The sequence below is a fragment of the Myodes glareolus genome, chromosome 27 (assembly GCF_982192425.1).
Source record: "Myodes glareolus chromosome 27, mMyoGla1.1, whole genome shotgun sequence".
Lineage (NCBI taxonomy): Eukaryota > Metazoa > Chordata > Mammalia > Rodentia > Cricetidae > Myodes > Myodes glareolus.
In genome coordinates, this window is record NC_142052.1 from 30,810,708 (window position 1) to 30,835,928 (window position 25,221).

Genomic DNA, 25,221 nt, shown 5'->3' on the forward strand with positions numbered 1-25,221 from the left:
ATATCACATTATAAACATTTTAAGACAATAACCATTTATACTGTAATAAGGTAAAAAAAAGTCAAACAGTAAAGTTAAGGATTGAGTGCTACTTCTGACAAAAAAAATGTAAAACAGTATGAAGTATTAGATCCATGGAAATATTTGGTTATTTGTTTTAATCAAGTTGATAGGTACTTGTTAGTGGAAAGCTATTTCTCTATTTGTTTATATTTGCATTCATGTGTTTCTTACATCTATTAAAATTGAAAAACTAAGTAAATTGATGATTAACAGGAAAATCAAAGCTTGTCCCACCAAAGCATGGGAAAGTAAACTCTGTCTCCTGTTCTAAATCCATATTTAGAATTGTACTTGAATGATGGCACTGGAGAGATGGTACTGTGGTTTAAGAGCACTGCCTCATCTTCTAGAGGAACTTGGCTCAATTCTCAGCACATACATGGAAGCTCACAACTGTCTATAGCTCCAGTTCTAGAGGACATAACACTGTCACACAGACATCCAAGAATGCAAAGCATGAATGCACATAACATAAAAATAAATAAATTTATCATACAGAATAAAATTCACCATTAGTTTCTAAATGGAGCACTCATGCTGGTGTCATCCATACTTGATGGATTTACAGAGGTATGTGTGCATGCTTCCGTTGCTAAACCTGAAAGTATAAAATTGGAATAAAACACTCTAAAATTAAGTGTTAATAATGATGTAGACTCTAAAAAACAATATACACAGGAAACTTTTGCGGAATTTTTGAAAGTAAATGGTTTAATGAAATTTATTTTACATATCACTATAGTACAACTTCTAATTGTTCTTAATTATAAAATGACAGAGCCAGATATTGGGATAAATTCTGAAATATCAGAGAAGTAAAGGAGTCAAACACTATAAAGTTCTTTTATGTCTACTGAACCCTCAGACCAAATGAACAAGATTGTGTCTCCATGAATACTCAGATTGAATGCCATTTGATGCTGTCCCTCCCACAATATATTCCTTACTCTACCAAGTCAATTTGAGCAGTATAGGTGTTAACTCTTCTTTGAAGTTCTGGTGGAATTCTGCTCTGAACTCATCCAACCCTGGATTCTTTTGGGGAGTGGGCTGGGAAGGAGACTCTGATTTTCTTTTTTTCTTTTTTCTTTTTTCTTTTTTCTTTTTTTTTACTATTTCAAGACAGGGTTTCTCTGTATTGCTTTGCTGCCTGTCCTGAAACTAGCTCTTGTAGACATGGCTGGCCTCAAACTCACAGAGATGTGCCAGCCTCTGCTTCCCGAGTGCTGGGATTAAAGGCATGTGCTAGTACCAACCGGCTGGAGACTCTGATTTTCAAGTCACAGTAAGATATATGTATCTTTACATAGGCAGAGCCCAGTTACTCTAAATTTCACATAAATCATAGATCATGCTTAGAGTATGTGATGAATTAATTCATGTAATGGAATATGATTTTGAGATGTGTTACATACATTTATGCTTGTGTAATATTTGTTTAATGATGCAAAGATGTAATGCATTCATTTTTTTCATTTGTTTAAGTCTATAAAGCTGTCCTAATGTGCCCGCCTAAAACACCTAATTAATCAAATATAGAGCTTGAAAGCCAATAGCTAAACAAGAGATAGAAATATTTGGGGCTTGTGGGCAGAAAGTATAAAAAGGAAGAGATATCTAAAATTGCATAGGTATGAGAAATGAAGAAAAATAAGAGTCCATAAGCAAGCTACCCAGACACCCAGTCAGCTACAAAGTCAGAAGGAAAGAGATATATAAAAAAGCAAAAGAAAAAATCTCAGAGGAAAATGCAGTTAAGGAGAAATAGATAATTTCTTGGTGGTAGCACATTGTATCATGTGGACTCTGTTTGCTAGAAGCAGAAGAAGGTTTCCTTTAAGAGATGTTACCTGACTCAGCATTAAAGGCAGAAACATTGTAGTTCTTTTAAGAAGATATACCATAAAACATTTAAATTGTGTTCATAAGCAGTCAGCTGCAGGCTTCTTGGTGTCTTCGCAGACCTAGAAACTCCAGAGTTGTCATAATAAACTCTTTCATAATGTCTCTCTTTCAGGACCTCCTCAGTGAAGCAAGACTCTCAGAAACCTACAGAATGCAGTGGAGCCAGCCAACAAAGATGCAGCTTTAATACTAGCCATGATGCTAACAGATTAAAAACTCATATGCAGACATCAGAGGAACTCGAAAACACAGGCTGAGAGGACACACAATGGAACAAGGGGTGAGTGAGCACCCACACCCACTCTCCAGGCCCTTGGCACCAGGACAAACCCTGGGCCCTCCCCCACCTGCCTCAGCTTCTCTAGTCAGTCAGCTAGTAAGGTTCCCACAGGTAGGGTGCTCCAAATCCACCACCCTCTCTATTGCACCCTGTAAGCTACAAGTCCCACTCTATCCCCAAACCTTCAAATCTCCTGTGACCTAAGAGAAACTTGCATGCACAGGCTGCTACTGCACACAGTAGACAAAGAGGTGAGAGAGCACCCACCCAGCTTGATATCTCACTCTCTAAGCCCTCAGTAGAGTAAGGTTCTGGTCATCCAGCCAGTCAGCAGGCAAACATCCAGCAGTTTGGCTGCTCCAAACCTCTCAGAGTAGCAGCCTTCATGCTAGAAGTCCTACTCTGGCCCCAAAACCTCTATCTTGCATGGCCTCGGAGGAACTCTGACACAGAGACTGTTACTGCACAGAGAATATCAAGAGAGCAGACCAAGACAGTGGAACAAGACAGAAGGCCAAGAGAGTCCTCAGTCACTCCCTAAGATGCAAACAGTATCAGTACAGAGCTGGTAAAAACAGCTCCCAAAGACACAGACAGCAAAGGCAATGATTGTACAAAGAGGCAAAGACTCTGTTAGCAACAGTTGGAGGAAGAGATGGGTAGGTACCAATGGAAGAGCTTATTCAACAACTTAAAAAGCAACATGATAATACCAGAACTGAATAGAAATACTACAGGAAAACCTGACCAGCCTAACCCAGAAGAGGCAGAAAGAAATAGTTTTAAACATAACATCGAGAGGATGATGGAAAGATTTAAAGAGGAAATAGAAAATTCACTTAAAGAAATGCAGGAAAAGGCAAACAAAAAAATTGGAAGAAATCAACAAATCTCTTAAAGAAAACCAAGAAAAAATAATCAAACACGTGAAGCAAAGAGTTGAAACATTTCAAGACTTGAAAACTGAAATAAAGGCAATAAAGAAAACACCAAAAGTGGAATACTAGTAATGGAAATCTATTTAAACAAATGGGAACAACAGATGCACACGTAACTAACAAAATCGAAGAGATGGAAGGAAGAATATCAGGAGTTGAAGGTACTAATAAAGAAATATATTCATTGGTCAAAGAAAATTTTAAATTCAACAATTTTTTTGTTTTTTTTAATTCAACAAATTTTTAACACAAAACATCCAGGAACTCTGGGACATCATGAGAAATTCAAACCTAAGAATAACAGGGATAGAAGAAGGAAAAGATCTCCAGCTCAAAGGCACAGAATACATGTTCAGTAAAGTTGTTGAAGAAAATTTTCCCAACCTAGAGAAGTATATCACTATGATGGTAGAAGAAGCTTACAGAATACCAAATAGACGGGAATGAGCACAAGTCCCCTCACCATAAAACAATCAAAATGCAGAGCATACAGAATAAAGAGAGAATATTGAGACCTACAAAAGAAATAAGCCAAGTAATATATAAAGGCAAACCTATCAGAGTTACACCTGAATTCCTAATTGAAACCATGAAAGCTAGAAGGTCCTGGACAAATGTGCTGTAGACAGTAAGAGACCACAGATAGAACACAGACAATTAGCCTCAGCAAATCTTTTTTCTTTTCCTAGACAGGGTTTCTCTGTAGCTTTGGAGCCTGTCCTGGAACTACCTCTTGTAAAACAGGCTGGCCTTGAACTCACAGAGATCTGCCTGCCTCTGCCTTGTGAATGTTGGGATTAAAGGCATGTGCCACCACCACCCAGCAAATCTTTAAATAACCATTGATGGAGAAAATTCCATGACAAACCCAGATTTAAACAATAATTATCCACAAATTCTAGCATAAAGAAAGAAATAGAAGAAAAACTCCAACTCAGGAAAGCTAATTATACCCAGAAAAAAATGCAAGCAACAGATAACCACTTATCAGCAAACCCCAAAGAAGGAAAACACAAGCACTACCACCAAAAATAACAGGAATTATCAATCACAGGTTATAAATATCTCCAAATTTTTTTTGACTCAATTGACCTATAAAAAGACACACACAGGCTAAGAGAATGGATATGAAAGCAGAATATATCCTTTTGCTCTATATAAGAAACACACCTCAACCTCAAGGACAGACATTGCCTCAGAGTAAAGGGTTGGGAAAAGATTTTCAATAAAATGAACCTAAGAAACAAGCAAGTATAGCTATCCTAATATCTAATAAAATAGAGCCTTCAAACTAAAAGCAATCAGAAGAGAAGGGGAAGTACACTTCATAGTCATCACAGGGAAAATATCCATCATGCCTAAATCTCAATCCTGAACATCTATGCCTGAAATATAAGAGGACACACATATGTAAAAGAAACAGTGCTAAAGCTTAAATCACACATCAAACCCTACACACTAATAGTAGGAGACTTCAACACCCCACTCTCCCCAGTGGAAAGGTCAACCACACAGAAACTTAACAGAGAAATCAGACAACTAACAGATGTCATGACTCAAATGGACTTAACTGACATCTACAGAACATTCCTCCCAAACACAAAAGAATATACATTCTTCTTGGCACCTTATGGACATTCTCTAAAATTTACCTTATATATGGTAATAAAGCAAACCTCAACAGACACAAAAAAATGTAATAACCATCTGTGTCTTGTCAGATCACCACGTTTAGCCAGGTGGTGGTGGCACACGCCTTTAATCCCAGCACTCGGTAGGCAGAGGCAGGCGGATCTCTGTGAGTTCAAGGACAGGACAGGCTCCAAAGCTACAGAGAAACCCCATTTTGAAAAATAAAATAAAACAAACAAAAACAAACAGATCACTATGTTTTAAAGTTAGAATTCAACAACAACACTAATCACAGAAAGTATATATACCCTTGGAATGTGAATAGTGCTCAGTTGAATCAACAATGAGTCAAAGAAGAAAGAAGAAAAGAAACGAAAGACTTTCTAGAATACAGTGAAAATGAAGGCACAAGATACCCAAACCTATGGCACACTAGGAAAGCAGTGCTGTGAAGAAAGTTTATAGGACTAAGTGCCTGCATAAAGAAAGTGGGAAAATCTCACACTAGTGAGTTACCAACACACCTGAAAGCTCTAGAACAAAAGAAGTAAACTCACCCTGGATGAGTAGATGACAGAAAATAATCAAATTTAGGGGTGAAGTCAATTAAATAGAAACAAGGAAAACACTCTAAAGAATCAATGTAAAAAAGAACTACTGCCGTGAAAAAAATCAAGAAGATAGACAAACCCTTACCCAACATAACCAAAAGGGAGAGAGAGAACATCCAAATTAACAAAATCATAAATGAAAAGGTGGCCAGAGCAACAGACACTGAGAAAATCTAGAGAATCATTTCATCATACCTCAAAACCTGCATTCCACAAAATTGAAAATGTAAAGTGAATGGACAATTTTCTGAATAGGTACCACATACCAAAATTAAATCAAGACACAGTAAACAATTTCAATATACCTGTAACCTTCAAGTAAATAGAAGCAGACATCAAAAACCTTCCTCCAACGCCCCACAAAACCCAGGACTTTATGGTATCAGTGAAGAATTCTACCAGGACTTCAAAGAAGAGGTAACAACTGTATTCCTCAAATTGTTACACAAATTAAAAACAGAAGGAACATTTCCATACAAACATTTACATTTTATGATGTTACAATTACCCTAATACTAATCTCACATACAGTATCAAAAGGAGAATCACATACCAGTCTCCCTCATGATCATTAATGCAAAATTATCCAGTAAAATACTGACAAACTGAATCTGGGAATACACCAAAAACATTATTCACCATGATGAAATTAGCTTCATCCTAGAGATGCAGAATGGTTGAACATATGAAAGTCTGTCAATGTAACCCACCATATAAATAAATTTGGAAGAAAAAATATAATCATCTCATTACATGCTGAGAAGCATTTGATAAAATCCAACACCCCTTCATGATAAAGGTCTTGGAGAGATCATGGCTTCAAGGAAAGTATCTTAACATAATAAATGGAATAGGCAGAAAGCCTATAGCAAACATCAAAAAAAAATGGGGAGAATCTCAAAACGATCCCACTAAGATCAGGAACAATACAAGGCAGTCCTCTCTGACCATAACTAGTAAGCATAGTTTTTGAAGCTCTGGCTAGAGCAAAAAGAAAACAAAAGAAGATCATGGGGATCCAAACTGGAAAGGAAGAAATCAAGCTTTTCCTATTCACAGATGATAGGATAGTAACATAAGTGACCCCATGCACTCTATTTGGGAAATCCTACAACCCATAAATAACTTAAGTAAAGTGTCAGAATACAAGATCAGCTCAAAAAATCAGTAGCCCTCCTATATACAAAGAATAATAAAGCTGAGAAAGAAATCAGAGTAGCATAACCATTTACAATAGCCACAAATAATTTAAAACATCCCAACATGATTCTTCATAGACCTTGAAAGCACACTACTCAAATAAATATCAGAAAAAAAACAGTGGAAAATGAAATACCCAGGATAGCCAAAATATCCTGTACAGTAGTAGAACTTCTGGAGGTATCACCATTCCTAACATAAACCTGGATTATAAAGCTACAGTAATGAAAACAGATTGGTATTGGCATAAAAGTAGACAGGTTGACCATTGGAATCAAAACCAAGACTCAGATATGAATCCACAAACCTATGAACACCTAATTTTGACAAAGAAACTAAAATTATACAATGGAAAAATGAAAGCATCTTGAACAAATGGTGCTGGCATAACTGGGTATCAAAATGAAGAAGAATGCAAGTAGATCCATATCTATTCCCATGCACAAAATCAAGTCCAAATGGATTAAATACCTCAATACAAATCTGGCCACATTGAACCTCGTAGAGGAGAAAGTGGAAAGTAGCCTTCAGTGTATGGGCATAGGAAACTACTCCTTAAATAAAGCATCAGTAGCACAGACACTGAGAGCATCAATAAATAAATGGAACCTTTTGAAACTGAGAAGATTGCAAAGGACACAGTCAATAAGGTAAAAAGGCATCCCACTGAATGGGTAAAGATCTTCGCAACCCCAGATCAGACAAAGGACTGATCTCAAAAATATATAAACTCTCAAGATATTAGACATAAAATTCCAAAAATTCCAAATTAAAGTGGGATACAGATCTAAATAGAGAAATTTCAACAGCAGAATCTCAAATGTCTTAAAGACACTTAAGGAAATGTTCAACATCCTTAGTAATCATGAAAATGTAAATCAAAATGACTCTGAGATAGTATCTTACAATAGTTAGAATGGCTAAGATTAAAACCACCAATGGTAACTTATATTCCTTCATGATTTTGAGGTAAGAATGCCCCTAAATATCTCTTTTTCCATTGTGATCATGTTCAGAAGTGGATTTGTTAATTGAGCATTCTTAGAAAAAGGGAGAAGAAACATTAGCATGTTCAGACTCCCTAAGTAAAATCCCCATGCTTCCTTTGTTGAGGAGAAACTCTGTATTGAAAATAACTCCCATTCACTTTGTGCCTCCTGCAGGCAAGTATTTTTTTCTCATTTCTTCTCTCTTGGCTGTTAAGATGTTGATTTTGGGTAGTCATATTGACTACCTCTGGGATTATCTAAAAGGTGATTATACCTGAGAGATATTTTACTTAAAGGTTTTGAAATGGGTAAAGCTTCCATCAGTCTGTATAATTTGAGATGATAGGACCACCTTTAACTGCTTGGTGGCAGTGCACACTTTTAACATCATGGCAATCATCTCCTTTGGTTACCTTAAAATTCAATTTAGCTGTTACTATTCTGGACATCTTTTTCCCTTTGGGATAGGAAATCCCTGCACCCACCTAGATAAGCACAGTGCACAGTACAAGCCAGCTAGCCACGTTGTGTCCTGGAGGGAAAAGGGAAAGTTCCTGTGGAGTGCAAGATTATGACTGTGTCTGCTTTTGTAGCCAAGGGCAAATGCTATTTTTTTTTAAAAAATATTTATTTTATTATGTATATAATATTCTATGTGCATGTATGCCAGAAGTCCAGAAGAGGGCAACAGAGCTCATTACAGATGGTTGTGAGCCATGTGGTTGCTGGAAATTGAACTCAGGACCTTTGGAAGAGCTGGCAATGCTCTTAACCACTGAACCATCTCTCCAGCCCATGGGCAAGTGCTATTGAAATGCTTACCTTGGTCTATCTAGAAAAGATCTTTGACTGGGGTGGGAGAAATGGTCAGGAACCACTCTGCTGTGTCTTTAAGCACACTACAGCCCTGTGGACAGTGTTCTTGTTACTCAGACTGCACTAGCCAATCAGGCCCTCCAGGTGACCTGCCAGTCATTAGTGGTGCAGGGCTCTTCCTGGCAGCCATGTTCAGACTCGGCTTTGCAGAGGAGCTGACTTCAGTGGTTTCATGTGCTGCAGTGAAGTTCCTGCTGCTAGGAGTTGATGAACTGAGTGAGAGCTTTGGCGAGCTGAACAACAACAACATAGTGAGCGAGGGAATGTTGTCTCCAGATGGGGAGGAGCATAGGGTGAGGTGCAGGAGACAGCATGGTGTGTCCTCCTGGGATTGGTGTGGGAACCTGCTGCCATATTCCCTGTATCGTGAAGTCTCATGTTGTCTTTGTTAATTCCTAGACCTAGGGACAGGCCTCTGAATAACTTTGCGCTGTGGCCTTAATCTGCTTAGAGAATTGGAAGCAGGGTGCTGTGTATACAAACATCTTTCTCCTCAACTTCAATATGCCATACTCTGAGAGGCCTAATTTCTCCAGTATCTTCTTGAAATTGAGCACTTTGCAATTAACCTTTACATATAATCTCCCTTTATCTTTAACTATGTGGACGATATCAAGGCATCTCACCTGTTCGATAGCACTGCACTTCTAAGCTGCAACATAGAAGAGTTGAATTGCTGATATGAAGGATTTGTCAATGCCTTGGAAATAGTTAAGTCTCACAAAGTCTAATTTAGCTGAAGGAGGACTGCCTTTAAGTCACCCAGAAGATAAATGTAATTTAATCAGGGTTGTTAGAGATTAGGATGATAGGGAACACATTGTTCAACTGGATTTTCCAGATATTTGGCTCCAAACCATTACAAAGGAGCCACTGTTGATTTAAAACCAGACACCAGGCACATCCCCATATCAAAAAACAACCTCTAACAACCTTTTAAAGGAGGCATTACAGGTTTCTAACCTATTTTAAGGACTAATGTGGTTTAAAGTTCCAGTTTTCTATTTGAGAAAAGCACAATTCTTCCAGAGGGACAATATGACACCAGATGACATAATTGAAATGTAAAACATTGTTGTGTGGAGGAGTAACCTGATCAATCAAGGTTTTTCTTTTATGGCCTCTTGAGGAAGGAGGAACAATCTTGGGAGACATAGTAACAGCCTGTGACCCTGAGCCTTGTGAGTTTCCCTAAGGACCTGATGTATTGATAATAAAACACAGCTCCATGGGGGCTGCTGAGATGGCTCAGTGGTTAAGAGCACTGATTGCTACTCCAGAGGACCCAGGTTCAATTCCCAGCAACCACATGGCAGCTCGAAGCTGTCTGTAGCTCCAATTCAAGAGAATCTGACATCATTATACCAATGCGCATGAAATAAAGTTAGATTTTAAAAAATTTTTAAAAAGTAAAAAAAAAAAACATAGCTTCTTCTCTAAAACCAGGAATATGCTTTGGAGAGCTGGTAATGGTCTGGTGCCAAGACCTTTGTGGTGGGGTTGCTTCAGATCCTAGGAAACCAACTCTTCCCACCATATGAAGCTATATATATATCAGTCCCATGGCCACTCTGCACTTAGTAAAGTTCTTGAGATACCCTGTGATCCCATTGTATAGAATTATTTGAGTAGCCTCCTTCCAAATTCATGTGATAGTTCATACCGACTTCTTATATTTCTCCCATTTCTTTCCATCTCTCCCCTGGAAGTATACAAGATGCTCTTCCTCCTCTTCCTCTTCCTCTTCCTCTTCTTCTTCTTCTTCTTCTTATTTCAAGACAGGGTTTCTCTTCAGCTTTGGAGCCAGTCCTGGAACCTGCTCTTATAGACCAGGCTGATCTATAACTCAGATATCCACCTGCCTCTGCCTCCCAAGTGCTGGGATTAAAGGTATGCACCACCACCACCTGGTGCTATTCTTCTTCTTCTCCTTTTTTAAAAAATGTTTTTGAGACAAGGTTTCTTTGTAGGAGTGTCCTGACTATTCTGGAACTCACAGGGTAGACCAGGCTGTCCTTGAACTCATAGAGGTCACTTGGCTCAACAAGGGTGTGTGTGTGCCACCAATGCCCAGAAAGATACTGTTTTTCTTAGGAAGTTTTCTAGGCATCTACAAGACCTTCCGACCTAGTTTTTTTTTTTTTATCTTTTTTACATTTTAATTTTCCTATCTTTCTCATTCCCTGTGACCTTCACCTCAGGAACATATCACCGAAGCATGACCTGCTGATTCCTGTTACAATTGCAATGGAGAAATTATCCTGGGAATATCTTTGCTCTGTAACTCTCCTATCTGCCTAAATGTCTAGCCTGGCTAGTTCCCTGTTTCTATTTCAATTGTTCAAAGTGTAACCTAGAGCCTAATCCTAAAGGACACTTAAGGTCAACAGCAAATGTGGAATCTGTCTAGCTGGCTCCTCTTTGAACATCCAGAGATTGATGTCTACCATCATTAGAGGTTTTTCTTTATTAATCTCCTACATGTGTGAAGTGATTTCTCAATGGAAAGGCATATTAATTCTAGAACAGCTGCCTTTCCATCCTGTTAGAAAAATAAGAGAACATAAGTTCTCTTATGTTGATTCAGGTGGTCTTGGTCTGCTGTTGTCCAGGGCAATAACCTTGCTTTCCTGTACATTAGACTTTTGAAATTCCTTAAAAAATGATGGTACCACCTCACGGTTTTTAAATTATGCATTTGAGTCATGTAGTTGACTACGCATTGCAGTTGTAGGAAAAGGATTTGCATATGGAGCATCCCTTCTGTCTTCAGACCACAATAGGAGGAATAGTTTATTGTGTACACTGCAGGGGAAACAGTGGAGGCAATCAGCTATTGGAGTGATCATTATGAAAAAAATTTCTGGCCTGGCAGTCGTGGTGTAGGTCTTTAATTCCTTCAAAGTTCTTAAGTGACTGTACCAATTCACAGTTTTAAAATTATGTATTTGCCGGGCAGTGGTGGTGCATGCCTTTAATTCAAGCACTTGGGAGGCAGAGGCAGGCAGATCTCTGTGAATTCAAGGCCAGCCTGGTCTACAAGAGCTAGTTCCAGATAATCAATTAGGCAACAATTCTAGGCAGATGTGGTTGATCTTGCTTGACACAGTTATGTCTGCTTAGAGTTTTGAGAAACAGGCCATTGACTAAATCTATGTGTCAGGATACAGATCTCAGCAGCCAACATATGTATATGGGCACCATCAATCTATCTCTTATTAATGACATCTCCTCTCATGTAGAAGGGCTACTCTGTTTCAAAGTCAATATAAACAGTTATATTTAATCTTAAGAGTGTAGTATTTTTATCATTTTAAAATCACTTATTGGTGTCATTGTCAGATATTTTCTTTAAGTGAATTACTGCTCTTGTGTTTGTTTCTGTTCTCCAGTGTTTCAAAGTCATTAATAGTTGCATTTTATTTCTCTCAAGTGATGTTGATTATTGATTTCTGTGTAGAACAATGTCTCCTATAGTTTAGGCTTGCCTCATACTATATAATTGAGAATTGTTTTGAACACCTAATCTTGCCTCTGCTGCCCAGTGCTGGGAAAATAGTCCTGCAACTTCTTACAGGTTTGGCCTTGACTTGTCAATGAAGAAGAAATGTAAAGTAGTTAATGAGTGTCTGCTGATCTTTCTGGCTTTAATTGGGGACTTAAAAGAAGAGGGACCTGTGCAAAAGTTTAGCTCATTGACCAATTTGAAATAGTGGAGACAGTGCAGAAGTGGAGAGGTTGGACTGAGGGTAAAATCTTTCCCCCTTCAGTAGTAGTTGAGATTAGCTATGTAGAATCAGGTAGACAATTGGAGATGTTTTATGATTGTCCTGATTGACCATTGTTTGCAGTTCACAGACCAGGGCAATCGAGAATCTGGGAAAGAAACTGACCTTATCTTTAAACCTAATTGCTATATTTACAGTAGTTCATCTAAAATAGATCTGGGTAAAATGTTGTGACCCTGCTTAACAGGCCTGTTGCTATTTGGCATAAAGACATTCATCTTTAGGGAAAATACATGAGATGTGCTCTAATAGGAATCCCTAGTCTCTGGAGCACATGGCCATAAAGTCTCTTTCAAGTTTTCAAAATAATTTTTAAGATGAAAACTATATTATATTTACATTCTCCTTGCTGTCTCCAAGCCCAAATATGCCTGAATTGTTTTCTAATTCATGGTGTGTTTCTCTTTAACAACAGTTGCAAAGTCACCACAGTTACACAGTAACAGTAATCACTTTATGAATCTGACCTGGTTGTCTGCAGAATTTCCCATCTCTGGGGCAATGAGATGGCTTCACTGTAAAGTGAGTGTGTAATGGAATGTGCACACAAAGGACTCTGTATTTTGGATGAGGAACAGGATGTGCTCAAGGAGAGTGGAATAATGTATACTAAAATACAAACTTTTAAAACTGTTTGTTGGCCTGGAAGGACAGACATGGAAAAACTATGCTGTCTGAGTCATTTGATCTCTGATCCTCCAGTAGAGGAGCTGCGAATATTGTGAGTCCCAGCTGGGTGACTCTAGCCAGTGAGGGATTCTGGGAAGGGTTAAAAATGGGGAGTTCTATTGGCAGACAGTTTCTGAGTTCTTTTCATGATTCTCTTCTGTCTCTGCTATAGGGAGTGGTAAGGAAGACCATAAGCTCTCCCGTAATGAGTGGGGCGTGTTCAGAGCAGGTCTGTTGAACTGTCATTTCCGCTGTGACTTGGATGGACCATGAGCCAGACTGTAGTTATGTTGGTCCATGTGGTTCATGTTGGCAGTGGCCCTTGTTCTCTGAGCCTCTTTGTGTATGGATTTACTGGAGAATGGGGGACTCTGCAGCCCTGGAAATGGAGGTTATGATACTGGTTGTGTCTTTGTCCAGAGTATCCACATTGGCACTGCTTTTGTTTTACAGTGGGAAGAGAGATTAGAAAACTGAATTTCTAGTTTCTTGAAGTTCTTTAATATTGCATTTCAATTTCAGGTTTCTGTTCTAGAGATTACAAATTGTTTAGGATCTGGTAGAGCAATACTTGAGTAGAATGCTTTTATCATGATCCTGCCACATGCCACAATGGTGTAATCCAGTGAAGCTTACCAGGGTACAAAAGAAGTTTCTTATTTGCAGAGATTTCTCAGATGTCTATTGTGTTAGACAGGAAGACAGGGCACAATCCGCATATTCTGTCATTTGCCATGTAGTAGGAAACAGATTTTAAATTACTTTTTTGGTTGTTTTGGTATTGGACATTTTGGGACTGTGTTTACATTAAACCAGAAGAAAACACAAAGATCTGGAGAGCTGTAGCAAGAAATCATCTCTATTTGCAAAGAGAACATCTATATCATGAGGCTGTTGTCTCAGAATACATATTAGCAATGGATGGTCAGAAACAACAGTTTAAGGGTCACTTTGAGATATCTTTGTGAAAGTGGTGAAGTTTTTATTTATTTAATTTCTGAACACATACAATGAAACTTGCCTGGGTAACATTGGTCAAGATCACACTTTTCCTTGTCTAGGATTACTTTGGTCTTTTGATTAAAAGTTGACTATATATTTCTTTGTTTGTTTATATTTTCTTTTTCTTGTTTCTATTAATCTGAGAAAGGCTTTCTTTATTTGATAAAAAGTATTATAACTCTTGGTAGGTGGTCCAACACATTTTTTTGTGGATGACCTGAGTTTAAACCTACATTCAAGTCGGGATGTCGATAAATCTCTACTATTCTCAATCCAGCGGAACTGACAGTCTCTTTTTTTTGTATATGATATATGTAAGGAATTTTGTGTCATGCACAAATATACTCAAAAATCAGGAATAACCTTGTTTTCAAAAGTGTTTGTGACTTATAAAGCAGTCTGAGTAAAGCAAGTTACTTCACATGTATACTGATTCCTTAAAAATCTTTCTCCTAAAATTTTATTTAAAAAGATTTCATTTCTCCACGTTGGTGCAGACTTAGAGGCAATCACCAAGTGGAGGAATTGAAATGGTGTCTAGGCAATCCTAACAGACAGAATTTTCTGTTTTCCAGTTTTTGTTATCCTCATGTTTAGGTCTTTGCTGCTTAAGGGATTGACAAGAATAATGCATTAATTTTAGTTCTTTAAAACCTTTCCATATAATATTGTCTCTGTGTGCTAATTAGCCTCAGCTGTCAACATGACAAAGCCTAGGGTCATCTGAGAGAACATCAATTGAGTCTGTGCTTAGATCAGAATGTCTGATCTCTGCCTGAAAGAGACTGTGTTGATTGATTATTGATGTTAGAAGACCCTTCTACTGAGTTTGCAATGTCCCTAAGCAAGTGGGCCTAGGCTGAGCAAAAGACGGTGACAAAGGAAAAGAAAAAATTAGGAAGCAATGGTTCTGCATGTTTTGCCTTCAGTGATTAACTTGAGTTTCTATCCTAAGCTCCCACAGTGGTGGACTCAGACTTAGGAATAAAAACTGAATAAATGTGTTCATTACCAGTGTTACTTTGTTTTGGTTAGATAATTTAATCACAGCAACAAAGAAGAAAGTGGGAACAAAAGAGGTACCTTAAAAGTGAATTTGTTGCTGCAGTGGACTTGGGAATATTGTCTGTGGAAGAATTTTCAAGTTATCAGGACTTTAGATGGCAAAAGTCAGTCACAGAAAACTCAACACATCTTAATTGAGTGTTCTTGTAGGACCTGAAAGATGGGAATGTTGAGAGTACAGGTGAACAGTGTAGGTTAAGATCATAGCATTTTAGTGGGAAGAAGGCTCTGCAGGGAACAAAGGCATTGGATTGGTCTATCTATCCTGAGAGATGTTTGTCTTAGTTTTTTTCATGTTAAAATCCATGGCTCCTAGGACACAGTGTACCTTTCAGTTGCTACGTGTTTCTCTGAGTATTCCCTTAGTGGTCAAGGAAGTTTGGCACTCAACAGGACAATTGATCTGAGACCACAATCCTGTATTCCCTGTATAGCTTGCAGTCTTCATGATATCCTGGCAGCTAAACTGTATTGATCCTGGAAATTTCTCCTATTTTTGATAAATTTATCAAATGTCTGATTGCTCTCAATAAACAGTCACAGATCAACATGTGGGGCTTAGATCAATAAGCTGGGGCTTAGAAGACTTCATAAAAACATTTAACTAGAGATCATTTGTGTGATATTTGGCCCCAAAACTATCTTGATTTCTCCATGTCTCAAGAATAAAAGTACTAGGTAATTTCAGATTGCAGTCCAGTGATGAAAAAGAAACAAGGATTTTCATGGTTTTCAGCACCATTAAAGGAATTTAAAGTTTAGTAAAGGGCCCTATGTCTAAAACTCTATCCAGTCTGCCCTTAATCTGTGGAAGGAATATACAATGTAATTCTTGTCTCTTGTTGGAGGGATGCCACTTGGCCACTTGTTTGTTTCCCAACCACCCAGACCCTCCAAATAACAACACAGAAACAATATTAATTAAATCACTGCTTGGCCCATTAGCTCTAACTTCTTATTAGCTAACTCTTACATGTTAATTTTACCCATCTCCATTAATCTGTGTATCACCACAAGTTCATGGCCTACCAGCAAACTTTGAGCACATCTTTCTCCAGTGGAGGATCCGAGGCATCTCCTGACTCTGCCCTTCTTTCTTCCAACATTCAGTCCAGTCCTCCCTGCTTGCCTAAGTTCTGCCCTATCAACAGGCCAAGACAGTTACTTTATTCATTAATGGTAATCACAGCACACAGAGGGCACTCCCACATCAGTCTCAGGAGCAACATTATACAGAACCTGCTACAAATTTAGTCACTGTTTGGTAGGGTTCATCAAATCTTGGCAGGATCATCCACGTTTTACTGATTCTGAAAATAAGAAAGATGCAAAATGTAAAGGTCGTTGATTTTTCTCCTGTGGTAAATTCATCACTATTGTAGTCATCTATGATTGGGAGATTCAGAGCCCTAGTGAAGAGACTATGGAAGTTCACTGTGTTAAGTGTTGAAGATGAAGCTGGGTTACATTTGAGACCACAGGATGTTGAAATTTCCAAGCATTGAGATATCTTTCATGGAGGTCTGCATATAAGGAATGAAAGTAACAATAGAGTGAGGTATATGAGAAGTTGCAGGGAGCTGTGTAATAGTTTGACCTTATTTTGATAATAAACTTTGTTTGTAGTCAGAGATAAGACTTAGCCATTAGCTGAACAAAAATATCATAGAGGTTTTTAGGACTGTGAACTGATAAGAGACAGGAAGTAGACAAGTGGGACTGAGAGAGGATCTTTCTCTTTTTATAGATAGAGGAAGTCGGAGTCACTGGTGGTGCTCTGCTGCTTCTGTGATCTCTCAGGTTCAGACCCCCTTATCTGACTCCTGATTTTGTATTGATGAAGACGATTTAGATTAACACTTACTTCATCAGGCATCTTAAAAGATATGCGCAGTTAAGAGAAAGGGGTAGTTAAGACCCACAGAGATAGGTTACAGAATAGATTATGACTTTAAAATTTTTAAATGCTAATGAAAAAAAAACAACAATTGTGGGGAGACATTATATAATAAAAATCCCTGCTAAACTAAATAAACCTGTATGCTTTAAAGATATGCTGAGATCAGAATAAAAACCAAGATATGAATTAAATTGGGGAATAAAGTTATAGAGACCAATAAAGTCATTATTAGTTTCAAACAAAAAGATCTCTTGAGTAAAAAAGATAATAGTTCATCAGAGAACATTGCCATTCAATCCTAACTAATTTGTAAGACTAACAGATGTTTTCCTTTTAATTAAATATAATTTCCAAAAATAAAACTCCATAAAGTTAGGGTTAGGGCAGAGTTTTGTTTTATCTTTACAAAACCATGAAAACATAGAACCAAGGAATCTAAAATTCACTGGACAACTGAGACATCTAAAAAAAACAACATCATCCAAATAAAATGTCCCCCTCCAAAGGAATAAATTGGCCTAACAGTCACTTATTATTATCATGTTAGGGATGTTTTCAAGGGAAATAAAAAGACATTTTGTTTCCTTTTTTTTTAAAGACAGATTCCTCTGTGTTGTTCTGGCTTTCCTGGAACTCACTTTGTATATCATTGTGGCCTCTAAGTTAATGAGATATACCTGCCTCTGCTGTGAAAGTGCTGGGTTTAAAGGAATGCACCACCACAGCCAGGCAAAAATTTATTTTAGACAGTTGGTGTTGTTTCTTTATTTTAAATGTTGTTTGCTTTACACTTCCTGTTTACTCAGGTAGTATTATATCCTTCTGGGTTCTCTAATGGAGCTAAAGACTCAATAATTGTAGTTATGCATGTTACCATGTTGAAAAAATGAACTCAAAAATGTATAAAGTATATAAAGTGAAGAGACATAAAAACCTTATATAAGGTTGGTAATATGAGTTAGGATAAAAAGAAATTTACATACAACACCTTGGGCTGACTGAGATAGGATAGATGATAAAATATTTTCTCTAAATTTACCAAACCAAATGGATTGGCATTGTCAATATAAATCTTCCCAGTATATATTAAATATAGTAATTGTATTAGTGTATAGAGCCTTACTATGTTAGTTCAAATCTTCACTTTTTAATTAGGCTCCTGAATTTCAAAATCAGGTCTCAACAAAATTGGCCAAAAACAATTGGTTATGTTGTCTACTGTCATTAGGTTGATTTTATTTTGCTGACTAACCCTGTTTAGGTGTGTTTAAACTTTCCAGTTTTGTGGAGAACAACTTTTTCTGTAGTATGTCTTTATTTCTTCCTTGACCCAGGGGTAGTTTAATAGAGCACTCTTCAATCTCCATGAGTTTTTAGGCTTTTTGTGAATAGTGTTGTTGTTAAATTCTAACTTTAAAACATAGTGATCTGATAAAGTATAGGGGCTTATTCCAGTTTTTGTTTGAGTGTGTGTCGAAGGTTGCCTTGTTAGCATGTTTGTAGTCCATTTTAGAGAGGATACCACAAGGTTCTTTTGTTTGGGTGGAATGTTTTGTAGATGTCTGTTGAGTCCATTTAAGTCAAGACATCTGTTAGTTGTCTCATTTTTCTGTTAAGTTTCTGTGTAATTTACCAATCCATTGGGGAGAGTAGGGTATTGAAGTCTCCTACTCATAATGTGGGACTTGATGTGCATTTTTAAGCTTTAGTAATATTTCTTTTACATATGTGGATTTTTTATATGTGGAGCATAGATGTTCAGGATTGAGACTTCATCCTGATGGATTGTTCCTTTTATGAGTATGAAGTGTCCTTCATCTATTCTGATTGACTTTACTTTGAAGTATATTTTGTTAGCTTTTAGGATAGCTATACCTGTGTGTTTCTTAAGTCCATTGATTTGAAAACCTTTTTGAAAATTTGAAAGAATTTTTATGACTATACTGATGAAGAATTATACATTTACAATGATGTCACCATCATGGTTTCTATTATACACATGAATTAAATTCATATTTTAGAGGGCAGTGACCTATGATGATGTGCATATCAACTTCACTTGGGAAGAGTGGGATTTGCTGGATCATTCCCAGAAGAATCTCTACAAAGATGTGATGCTGGAGACCTACAGGAACCTCACTAGTGTAGGTAAAAAGATTCCTTCATGTTTCAAAATAAGGGGACAAATTTTTCTTGGTTAATGATCTTCTTCTGTAATTTGATTTAGAAAGAATAAGAATGAGAGAAACAAAGCAGTCATCATTCCAAAGGTGCCTTAAGTTAACAGCTTAAATACTGCACAGTTTTCAGTAATATAACATATATTTTCTGGTATTATATTAGGATGGATTTGGGAAGACAATAATACTGAAGAACATGGTCCAAGTTCTAGAAGACATGAAAGGTAATTTTCATATGCAAGCTGATAACAATGTTCCTCTGATGAAATTTTCATGTGTCCAGAAAGTTTTAGTCTAAAGCAGCACTGTAAATAAGCACAATTTTATCAATTTTTCACAAATCTATATTTCATATATGTGAATTGCATTTGAATGATATTCTTTCAAGAAAGAAGTCAAGAAAGCAATGACTAAAAAGATATCATCTTTTGAGGCCTAGCACCCTGAGAGCTTTGTTGTAGATCTGCAAATGAATTTCTTTCTTGCTACCCATAATACAAATGTATACACATTGAAGAGATGATAAGTATATCTACAAAATTTTGTACTAAACCAATAGCCCATAGTAAATCTTGTATTACTCATACACTTCTTGTGACTGTGCTAAGTTTAGTGATAGAAGCAGTTAGAGTTGAATCAAGAGGCAGTTGTTCCAGAGAAACCTTGATACCTATACCACAAGTCTGTGAGAAACAAGTCAAACCCTGAGAATTCAATGTGGAAATTTATTACTTGTTATTCTTCTTTACTATGTATACCATATGTTATTCTTGATACAAGTGTATGAGCACAAGGATCTGGAGAAATGTAGCATACCACTCTCTAAGAACAATTAGATAACCAGTAGTCCCCATGTTGAGTATCGTTGTTGAATTTGGTTCAAGTATACAAGTAATTGGTTTTCCACCATCACTGTTAATACATGAAAAAACTCACACAGCAAAAAAGGCCTATGAGTTCTAGAACTGTGCAAATGCTTATGGGTGGCCTAGTTCACATAGCATATGCAATATGATTCACAGTATAGGAGAATTTATGAATGTTAAAGCTCTGGGTTTATCCAGTTCTCTTCACATATGTATAAAATATCATATAGAAAAAGTTTCTGTGAAGGTAAAAAGGTAAGCCATAAAAGAAAGGCATTTACCATTGGAAGTATCTTCCAAGTGGCAAAACAGTGCTTAATGAAAGAGCAAAGCCTGAGTTTAGATAGAGTTATAAAAACTTAGTGGCTGATTCCTCTTTATAATTGGAACATATTATAAAATTAATTTATACAAATGTGTAGGCACAACAGTGCATTAAATGTGGTAAAGCTTTTATAAGTGCCAATTATCCTTGCAGGATTGAAAGAATTCAAGTTGGAGAAAAACTTTTAGTATATATTCAATGTTATGAAGCCTTGGCAAATGTCAGACACCTTAAATGGAATGAAAGAACACATACTGGAGAGAAACCCTATGAATGTATTCAGTGTGGGAAGGCCTTTGCAGCTCAGAGTCAACTTCAAAACCATAAAAGAACACACTGGAGAGAAACTCTATGAATGTAATCAGTGTGGTAAGGCCTTAGCTCAACACAGTAATCTTCAAACACATAAAAGAACACATACTGGAGAGAAACCATATGAATGTAATCAATGTGGTAAGGCATTTTTAGATCAGAGTAATCTTCGAAACCATAAAAGAACACATACTGGAGAGAAACCATATGAATAGAATCAGTGTGGTAAGGCATTTGCAGCTTTAAGTAATCTTAAAAGGCATCAAAGATCTCACCATATATAGAAACTCTTTGAATGTGATCAGTGTAGTAAGAGGTTTGCACAGCACAGTGATCTTCAAAAGCATAAAAAACATACAAAAAAGAGAAACTCCATTGATGTATTCAGTGTAGTAAAGCCTTTGCAGATCACAGTAATCTTCAAAGATTTAAAAGAATAAAAAATGGTATGAATGAAATCAGTGTGATAAAGCCTTTCTATGGTTTATTCATCTTCAAATGCAGGAATGTACACATACAGGAGAATAACCATGAGTGGAATCTGTGTGGTAAATCCTTTGTCACAAAAATCTCCAAATATATTATGTAAGCCATCCAGGAGAGAAACTGTGAATTTCATGAATGGAGACTTGAAAAACATGACAAAAATCATACTGCAGTTAAATCTATGAATGAATTCAATGTGGCGATGTTTTGTAATTTATACAGGAGTAAAACTTTTTGTGTGCAATCAATCTGATAAAGCTTTTGCAAATTACAATAGCCTTTGGGTACCTGAAGTAGAACCTGAGGGCTTATTCTAAATTATTTTTCAAGATCCTAAGCCAATACACTTACAGTCAGATAAAAAACAGCATTCATTCTGTAGAAAATAATTGATAGTGTCAATAATCTTTTTAATATGATAACACTTTATTTTGATTGCACCACCAAACTAATGGACAAAACATAATTTTTGAAGTTATGAAGTCCTACAATCAGGTAAATTGGCCAGTCAGAGAATGACACCCTGTTACTGAAATGAGATCCAAAGGAAAACACTTTGTCCCTGAATCTAGAGCTAGTTATCAAAACAACATCTCCTTGAAAACAAAGCCAAATAGTTAAAAAGAGCCAATGAAGAAAACACACTTCAGCTCTCAAACCAGGGCCAAAGAAACACACTCTACCCTTTATCACTGTGCACAAAACCAACCAATCTCTGAGCACAAAATCCAGCCCATCTCTCTGGTTGTTCAAGCTCAGGGATTGAAATCTGTCCAATTCCCACTTTCTAAATCTCATTAGAAGAGATCTGGTTTTAAGAAGCCCTATATATGTCACATGCTCATTCAGTTGGCATATGTTCCTTTCCACCCTGGCAGAGGCAGTCACTCTCTTCCCTCCCAAATAAATCTCTTGATTGAGATTTCTATGAATATCCTCGTTCACTAGAATGGATCAGAAACTCCATAGTGGAGTTGAACTGAGATATAGTTGATACTTCTACTTGGAAACTCATTTAACCCAGAGGAGCACAGAAGCAATGGACACCTCTTTTGAAGCACTCTATTAGGGGAGTGGAGCAGAACAGTGACAAACATTTCTGCTGGGAAACTCTCTTTAAAAATGGAGTGGATCCCAGCTGTGATGGCTCTCTCTCAGAGAAGAACATTATTGCCTCATCTACTGTGGTGCCATTCTCTTCACAACTGTTGGTGTTTCCTGACTTCCAGCAGTAAGGGTACCTTTTCCTCCAAAACTATAACTCTTGTGTTACAAATTTGAATGGTAATGAAACCTTTTTTGAGTTTATACTTCTCTGCAGTTGCAAGGCATAAATAATTCAGGTATAACTCTTTATGGATGTGTACTCGGGTCTTTTTGTTGTGATATAATCTCTATTTCAAATTATAAATGCATTTAATTTGACCCTTGGTTCTAGAAGATAAAAGGATCACCATGAAAGTTCCATGGCAGAAATTGTCAGACATGGCATATGACAAAGGAGCTTAAGAGCTATCACCCTTAATCTCCCACATGAAGCAGAGAGTGGGAACTGGAACTGGTGTATGGATATAAATTCTCATAGCCTACTCTCAGTGACATATTCCCTTCAGCAGGACAGCTTGTCCTAAATCTTCCCAAATGATACCAGCAACTTAGAAGGACTAATTTCTCTTACTTCAAGCTTAAATTTGCTTTCTCTTTCATGAACCAATTCATGAAGAAAAACTCTGTAAGTGAGCTGTAAAATCCCCCAACTCCTCATTCAGAATAATGAATGCTTACAGGAGAAATATGTTCATGACTGAAAAATTATTTGATTAAAAAGTTATTTTAATTGTAATTATGTGGTGTGTGTGTATGTGTGTCTATTTGAATGTGCATTCTGTATCTTGAGAAAAATAACACTTCTTGTAGCAGGAATTAAAGGAAACTGTTAAAAATTTGATCTTAGTCTTGGGAATGAACATTTCTTAGTCACCTCACCATAACTCTAGTGCTATTAATGTTTTAAATTCTATTTAGGTTACTTTTAAGTCTGTAATAGGAATAAACTCATATGGAAGACATTCCTATTCATGAAAAAATTTTGTTAATGACATTAAACATCACAGATTTCTTTAGCTTCAAGAATAATAATTTTTCATCATAGCATTTAAGGAAGTAAACTACATATCATATTCAGTCAAGACTGATGGAGGAGAGCATTGTATTGTGGTTTCTATTTTAAAATATTTAAGGGAGTCACTAAAGTGTGCTGTATGCGTAGCAAATCCATTTAGTGAAGTTTATTTCATAGACATTTTATTCCTTCTATGACTTTTGTTCATCTTCTATTCTATCTGTACCTAGTGATAGGTATTTTTCTACTGTAATGTATAATAGAGCCTCCATCATATAATTTTCCCATTGGTTATTGAAATATCAGGCAATGTTTGATCAAGTATTACACATAAGGGTGGTGGTTTGTGTTCCTGATTTCGATTTTCATGTTTTCACAAATTCCCTTGAGATTTTGTTATTTGTTATTCATCTTACCTTGGATGTCAGTACTGATTCAAGGATACATTTGAACTCATGATGCTTATTTGTCTTACCCTTGAGTAGAAGTCTAAGGGTAGATGATGAACTCCCAATGTGCTGTGTTTTCAAGAGAATTTAACAATGTAAATATTAAAATGACTAATAAAAAATTATAAGAAACATTAAATACCTCATGTGTGTATTCAAAGATTTCATTTATCTGATATGGATGTAATAATGTATGAGAACCAGCAAACAACTGTGTATCTAATACCACAGCTTGATGTTCTATAGAAATTGAGGATAGGTTTCTAGTCTTACAAAAGTCCTTTCCCCCTGAGGCATTTCACTGGTGCTCAACTTCAATTTGAAGAAATATTACAACAGAAAATTTGTTCATTTTAAGGACTACACATTTATTTATAGCACTTTCTTAGAACCAAAATTATACACCAGAAAATTGCCTCATTTAGTAAAGTTCATTGCTGCTAAGTCTGACCTGGGTTCTATCTCTGGGTTATGCACAATACTTCTACAAATTTTCTCACATTTCTTCACTTCACAAGAAGTGCAATTGAGGTCATTTGCAGTCAAATAACTCCAAACGTTTAATCACTAGAATTCACAAAGCGGGAGTAGATCATAGACCCCTGTTAGGTTTCCTGTCAGTGCTACACACATATTATGGCACAGGTGTATTCACACAAACACACTTTAACCATTTTTAAATGGATGAAATTAACAATGCAAAGAAACTAACCCATTATTAAGAACATATGAAATGATTTGGGCATTTAAATCATAGAATTTCAAGAATCATTACTATCCAGCAAAACAACAATGTTTCTTTTAATATCTTATTTTATTATTTTTTTTCTCTGATTCAATGATAAGTCCTTTAAAAACACATATTTCAACTGGACTTAGAGGTGTAAGGCTATAATTACAGCACTTAAGACTGTGGGTGGGCCTGGTCTTAGTGAGGCCAGCTTCCTCCCCATAATAAATTCATGGCATCCATGGCTATGAGGAAGAATCCTGTCTCAGAAATTCTAATAGAGGCTACGTCAAATTATGTAACTTTTGCTAATAAAATCTGGCTGGACTCAGATTGATTCCAACCAATTTTTTTGTTATTGTTATTCACACACACAAAAAAACTGTGATACCAATAACATAAGCATTATAGATATTCCATTCACATTCAATCCGTTGAAACATTTGACAACAATCTTGAAGGCATTTATGTGCTAAGAGACAGAAGGAACAGTGGGACACCTTCACCTTCTACATTATAATGACATATGTGGGAACTGGAGAGTTGTCTCAAAGTACTGCTACTCTTGGGTACCCAAGTTTGGTTTATAGCCCCACATCCCAGGTGCCAGTGGTGGTCAAAAGATGGCGTCTAGTGCTCTTTGTCTGGAGGTACAGACAGCTGTGGGTGCTGGGTATTAATGTTAGGCCATATGAATGAGTATCCAGTGTTCTAAGTGCTGAGTCTTCAGTCTCATGCACATGTCATTAATAATAGTGAGACAGGAAAGGCTGATATAATAAGTTTATCTTTGCCTCAGCCTTCATGACCCAGAAGAAAGAAAAGATTGACAG

The 25,221-nt window shown here is 36.8% G+C and overlaps 1 protein-coding gene across 1 annotated transcript in view; it reads left to right on the forward strand.

Annotated features, from left to right (window-relative positions):
- Positions 1-1,944: 1,944 nt before the first annotated feature.
- Positions 1,945-25,221, forward strand: part of LOC148117663 (zinc finger protein 431-like) — a 36,701-nt gene continuing 13,424 nt past the window's right edge. Inside the window, exons 1-3 of the mRNA XM_087902269.1 lie at positions 1,945-2,248; positions 18,940-19,066; positions 19,262-19,322. Coding sequence (XP_087758395.1) covers positions 2,237-2,248; positions 18,940-19,066; positions 19,262-19,322 — 200 coding nt within the window. The 5' untranslated portion in view covers positions 1,945-2,236. The remainder of the gene's footprint in view (positions 2,249-18,939; positions 19,067-19,261; positions 19,323-25,221) is intronic.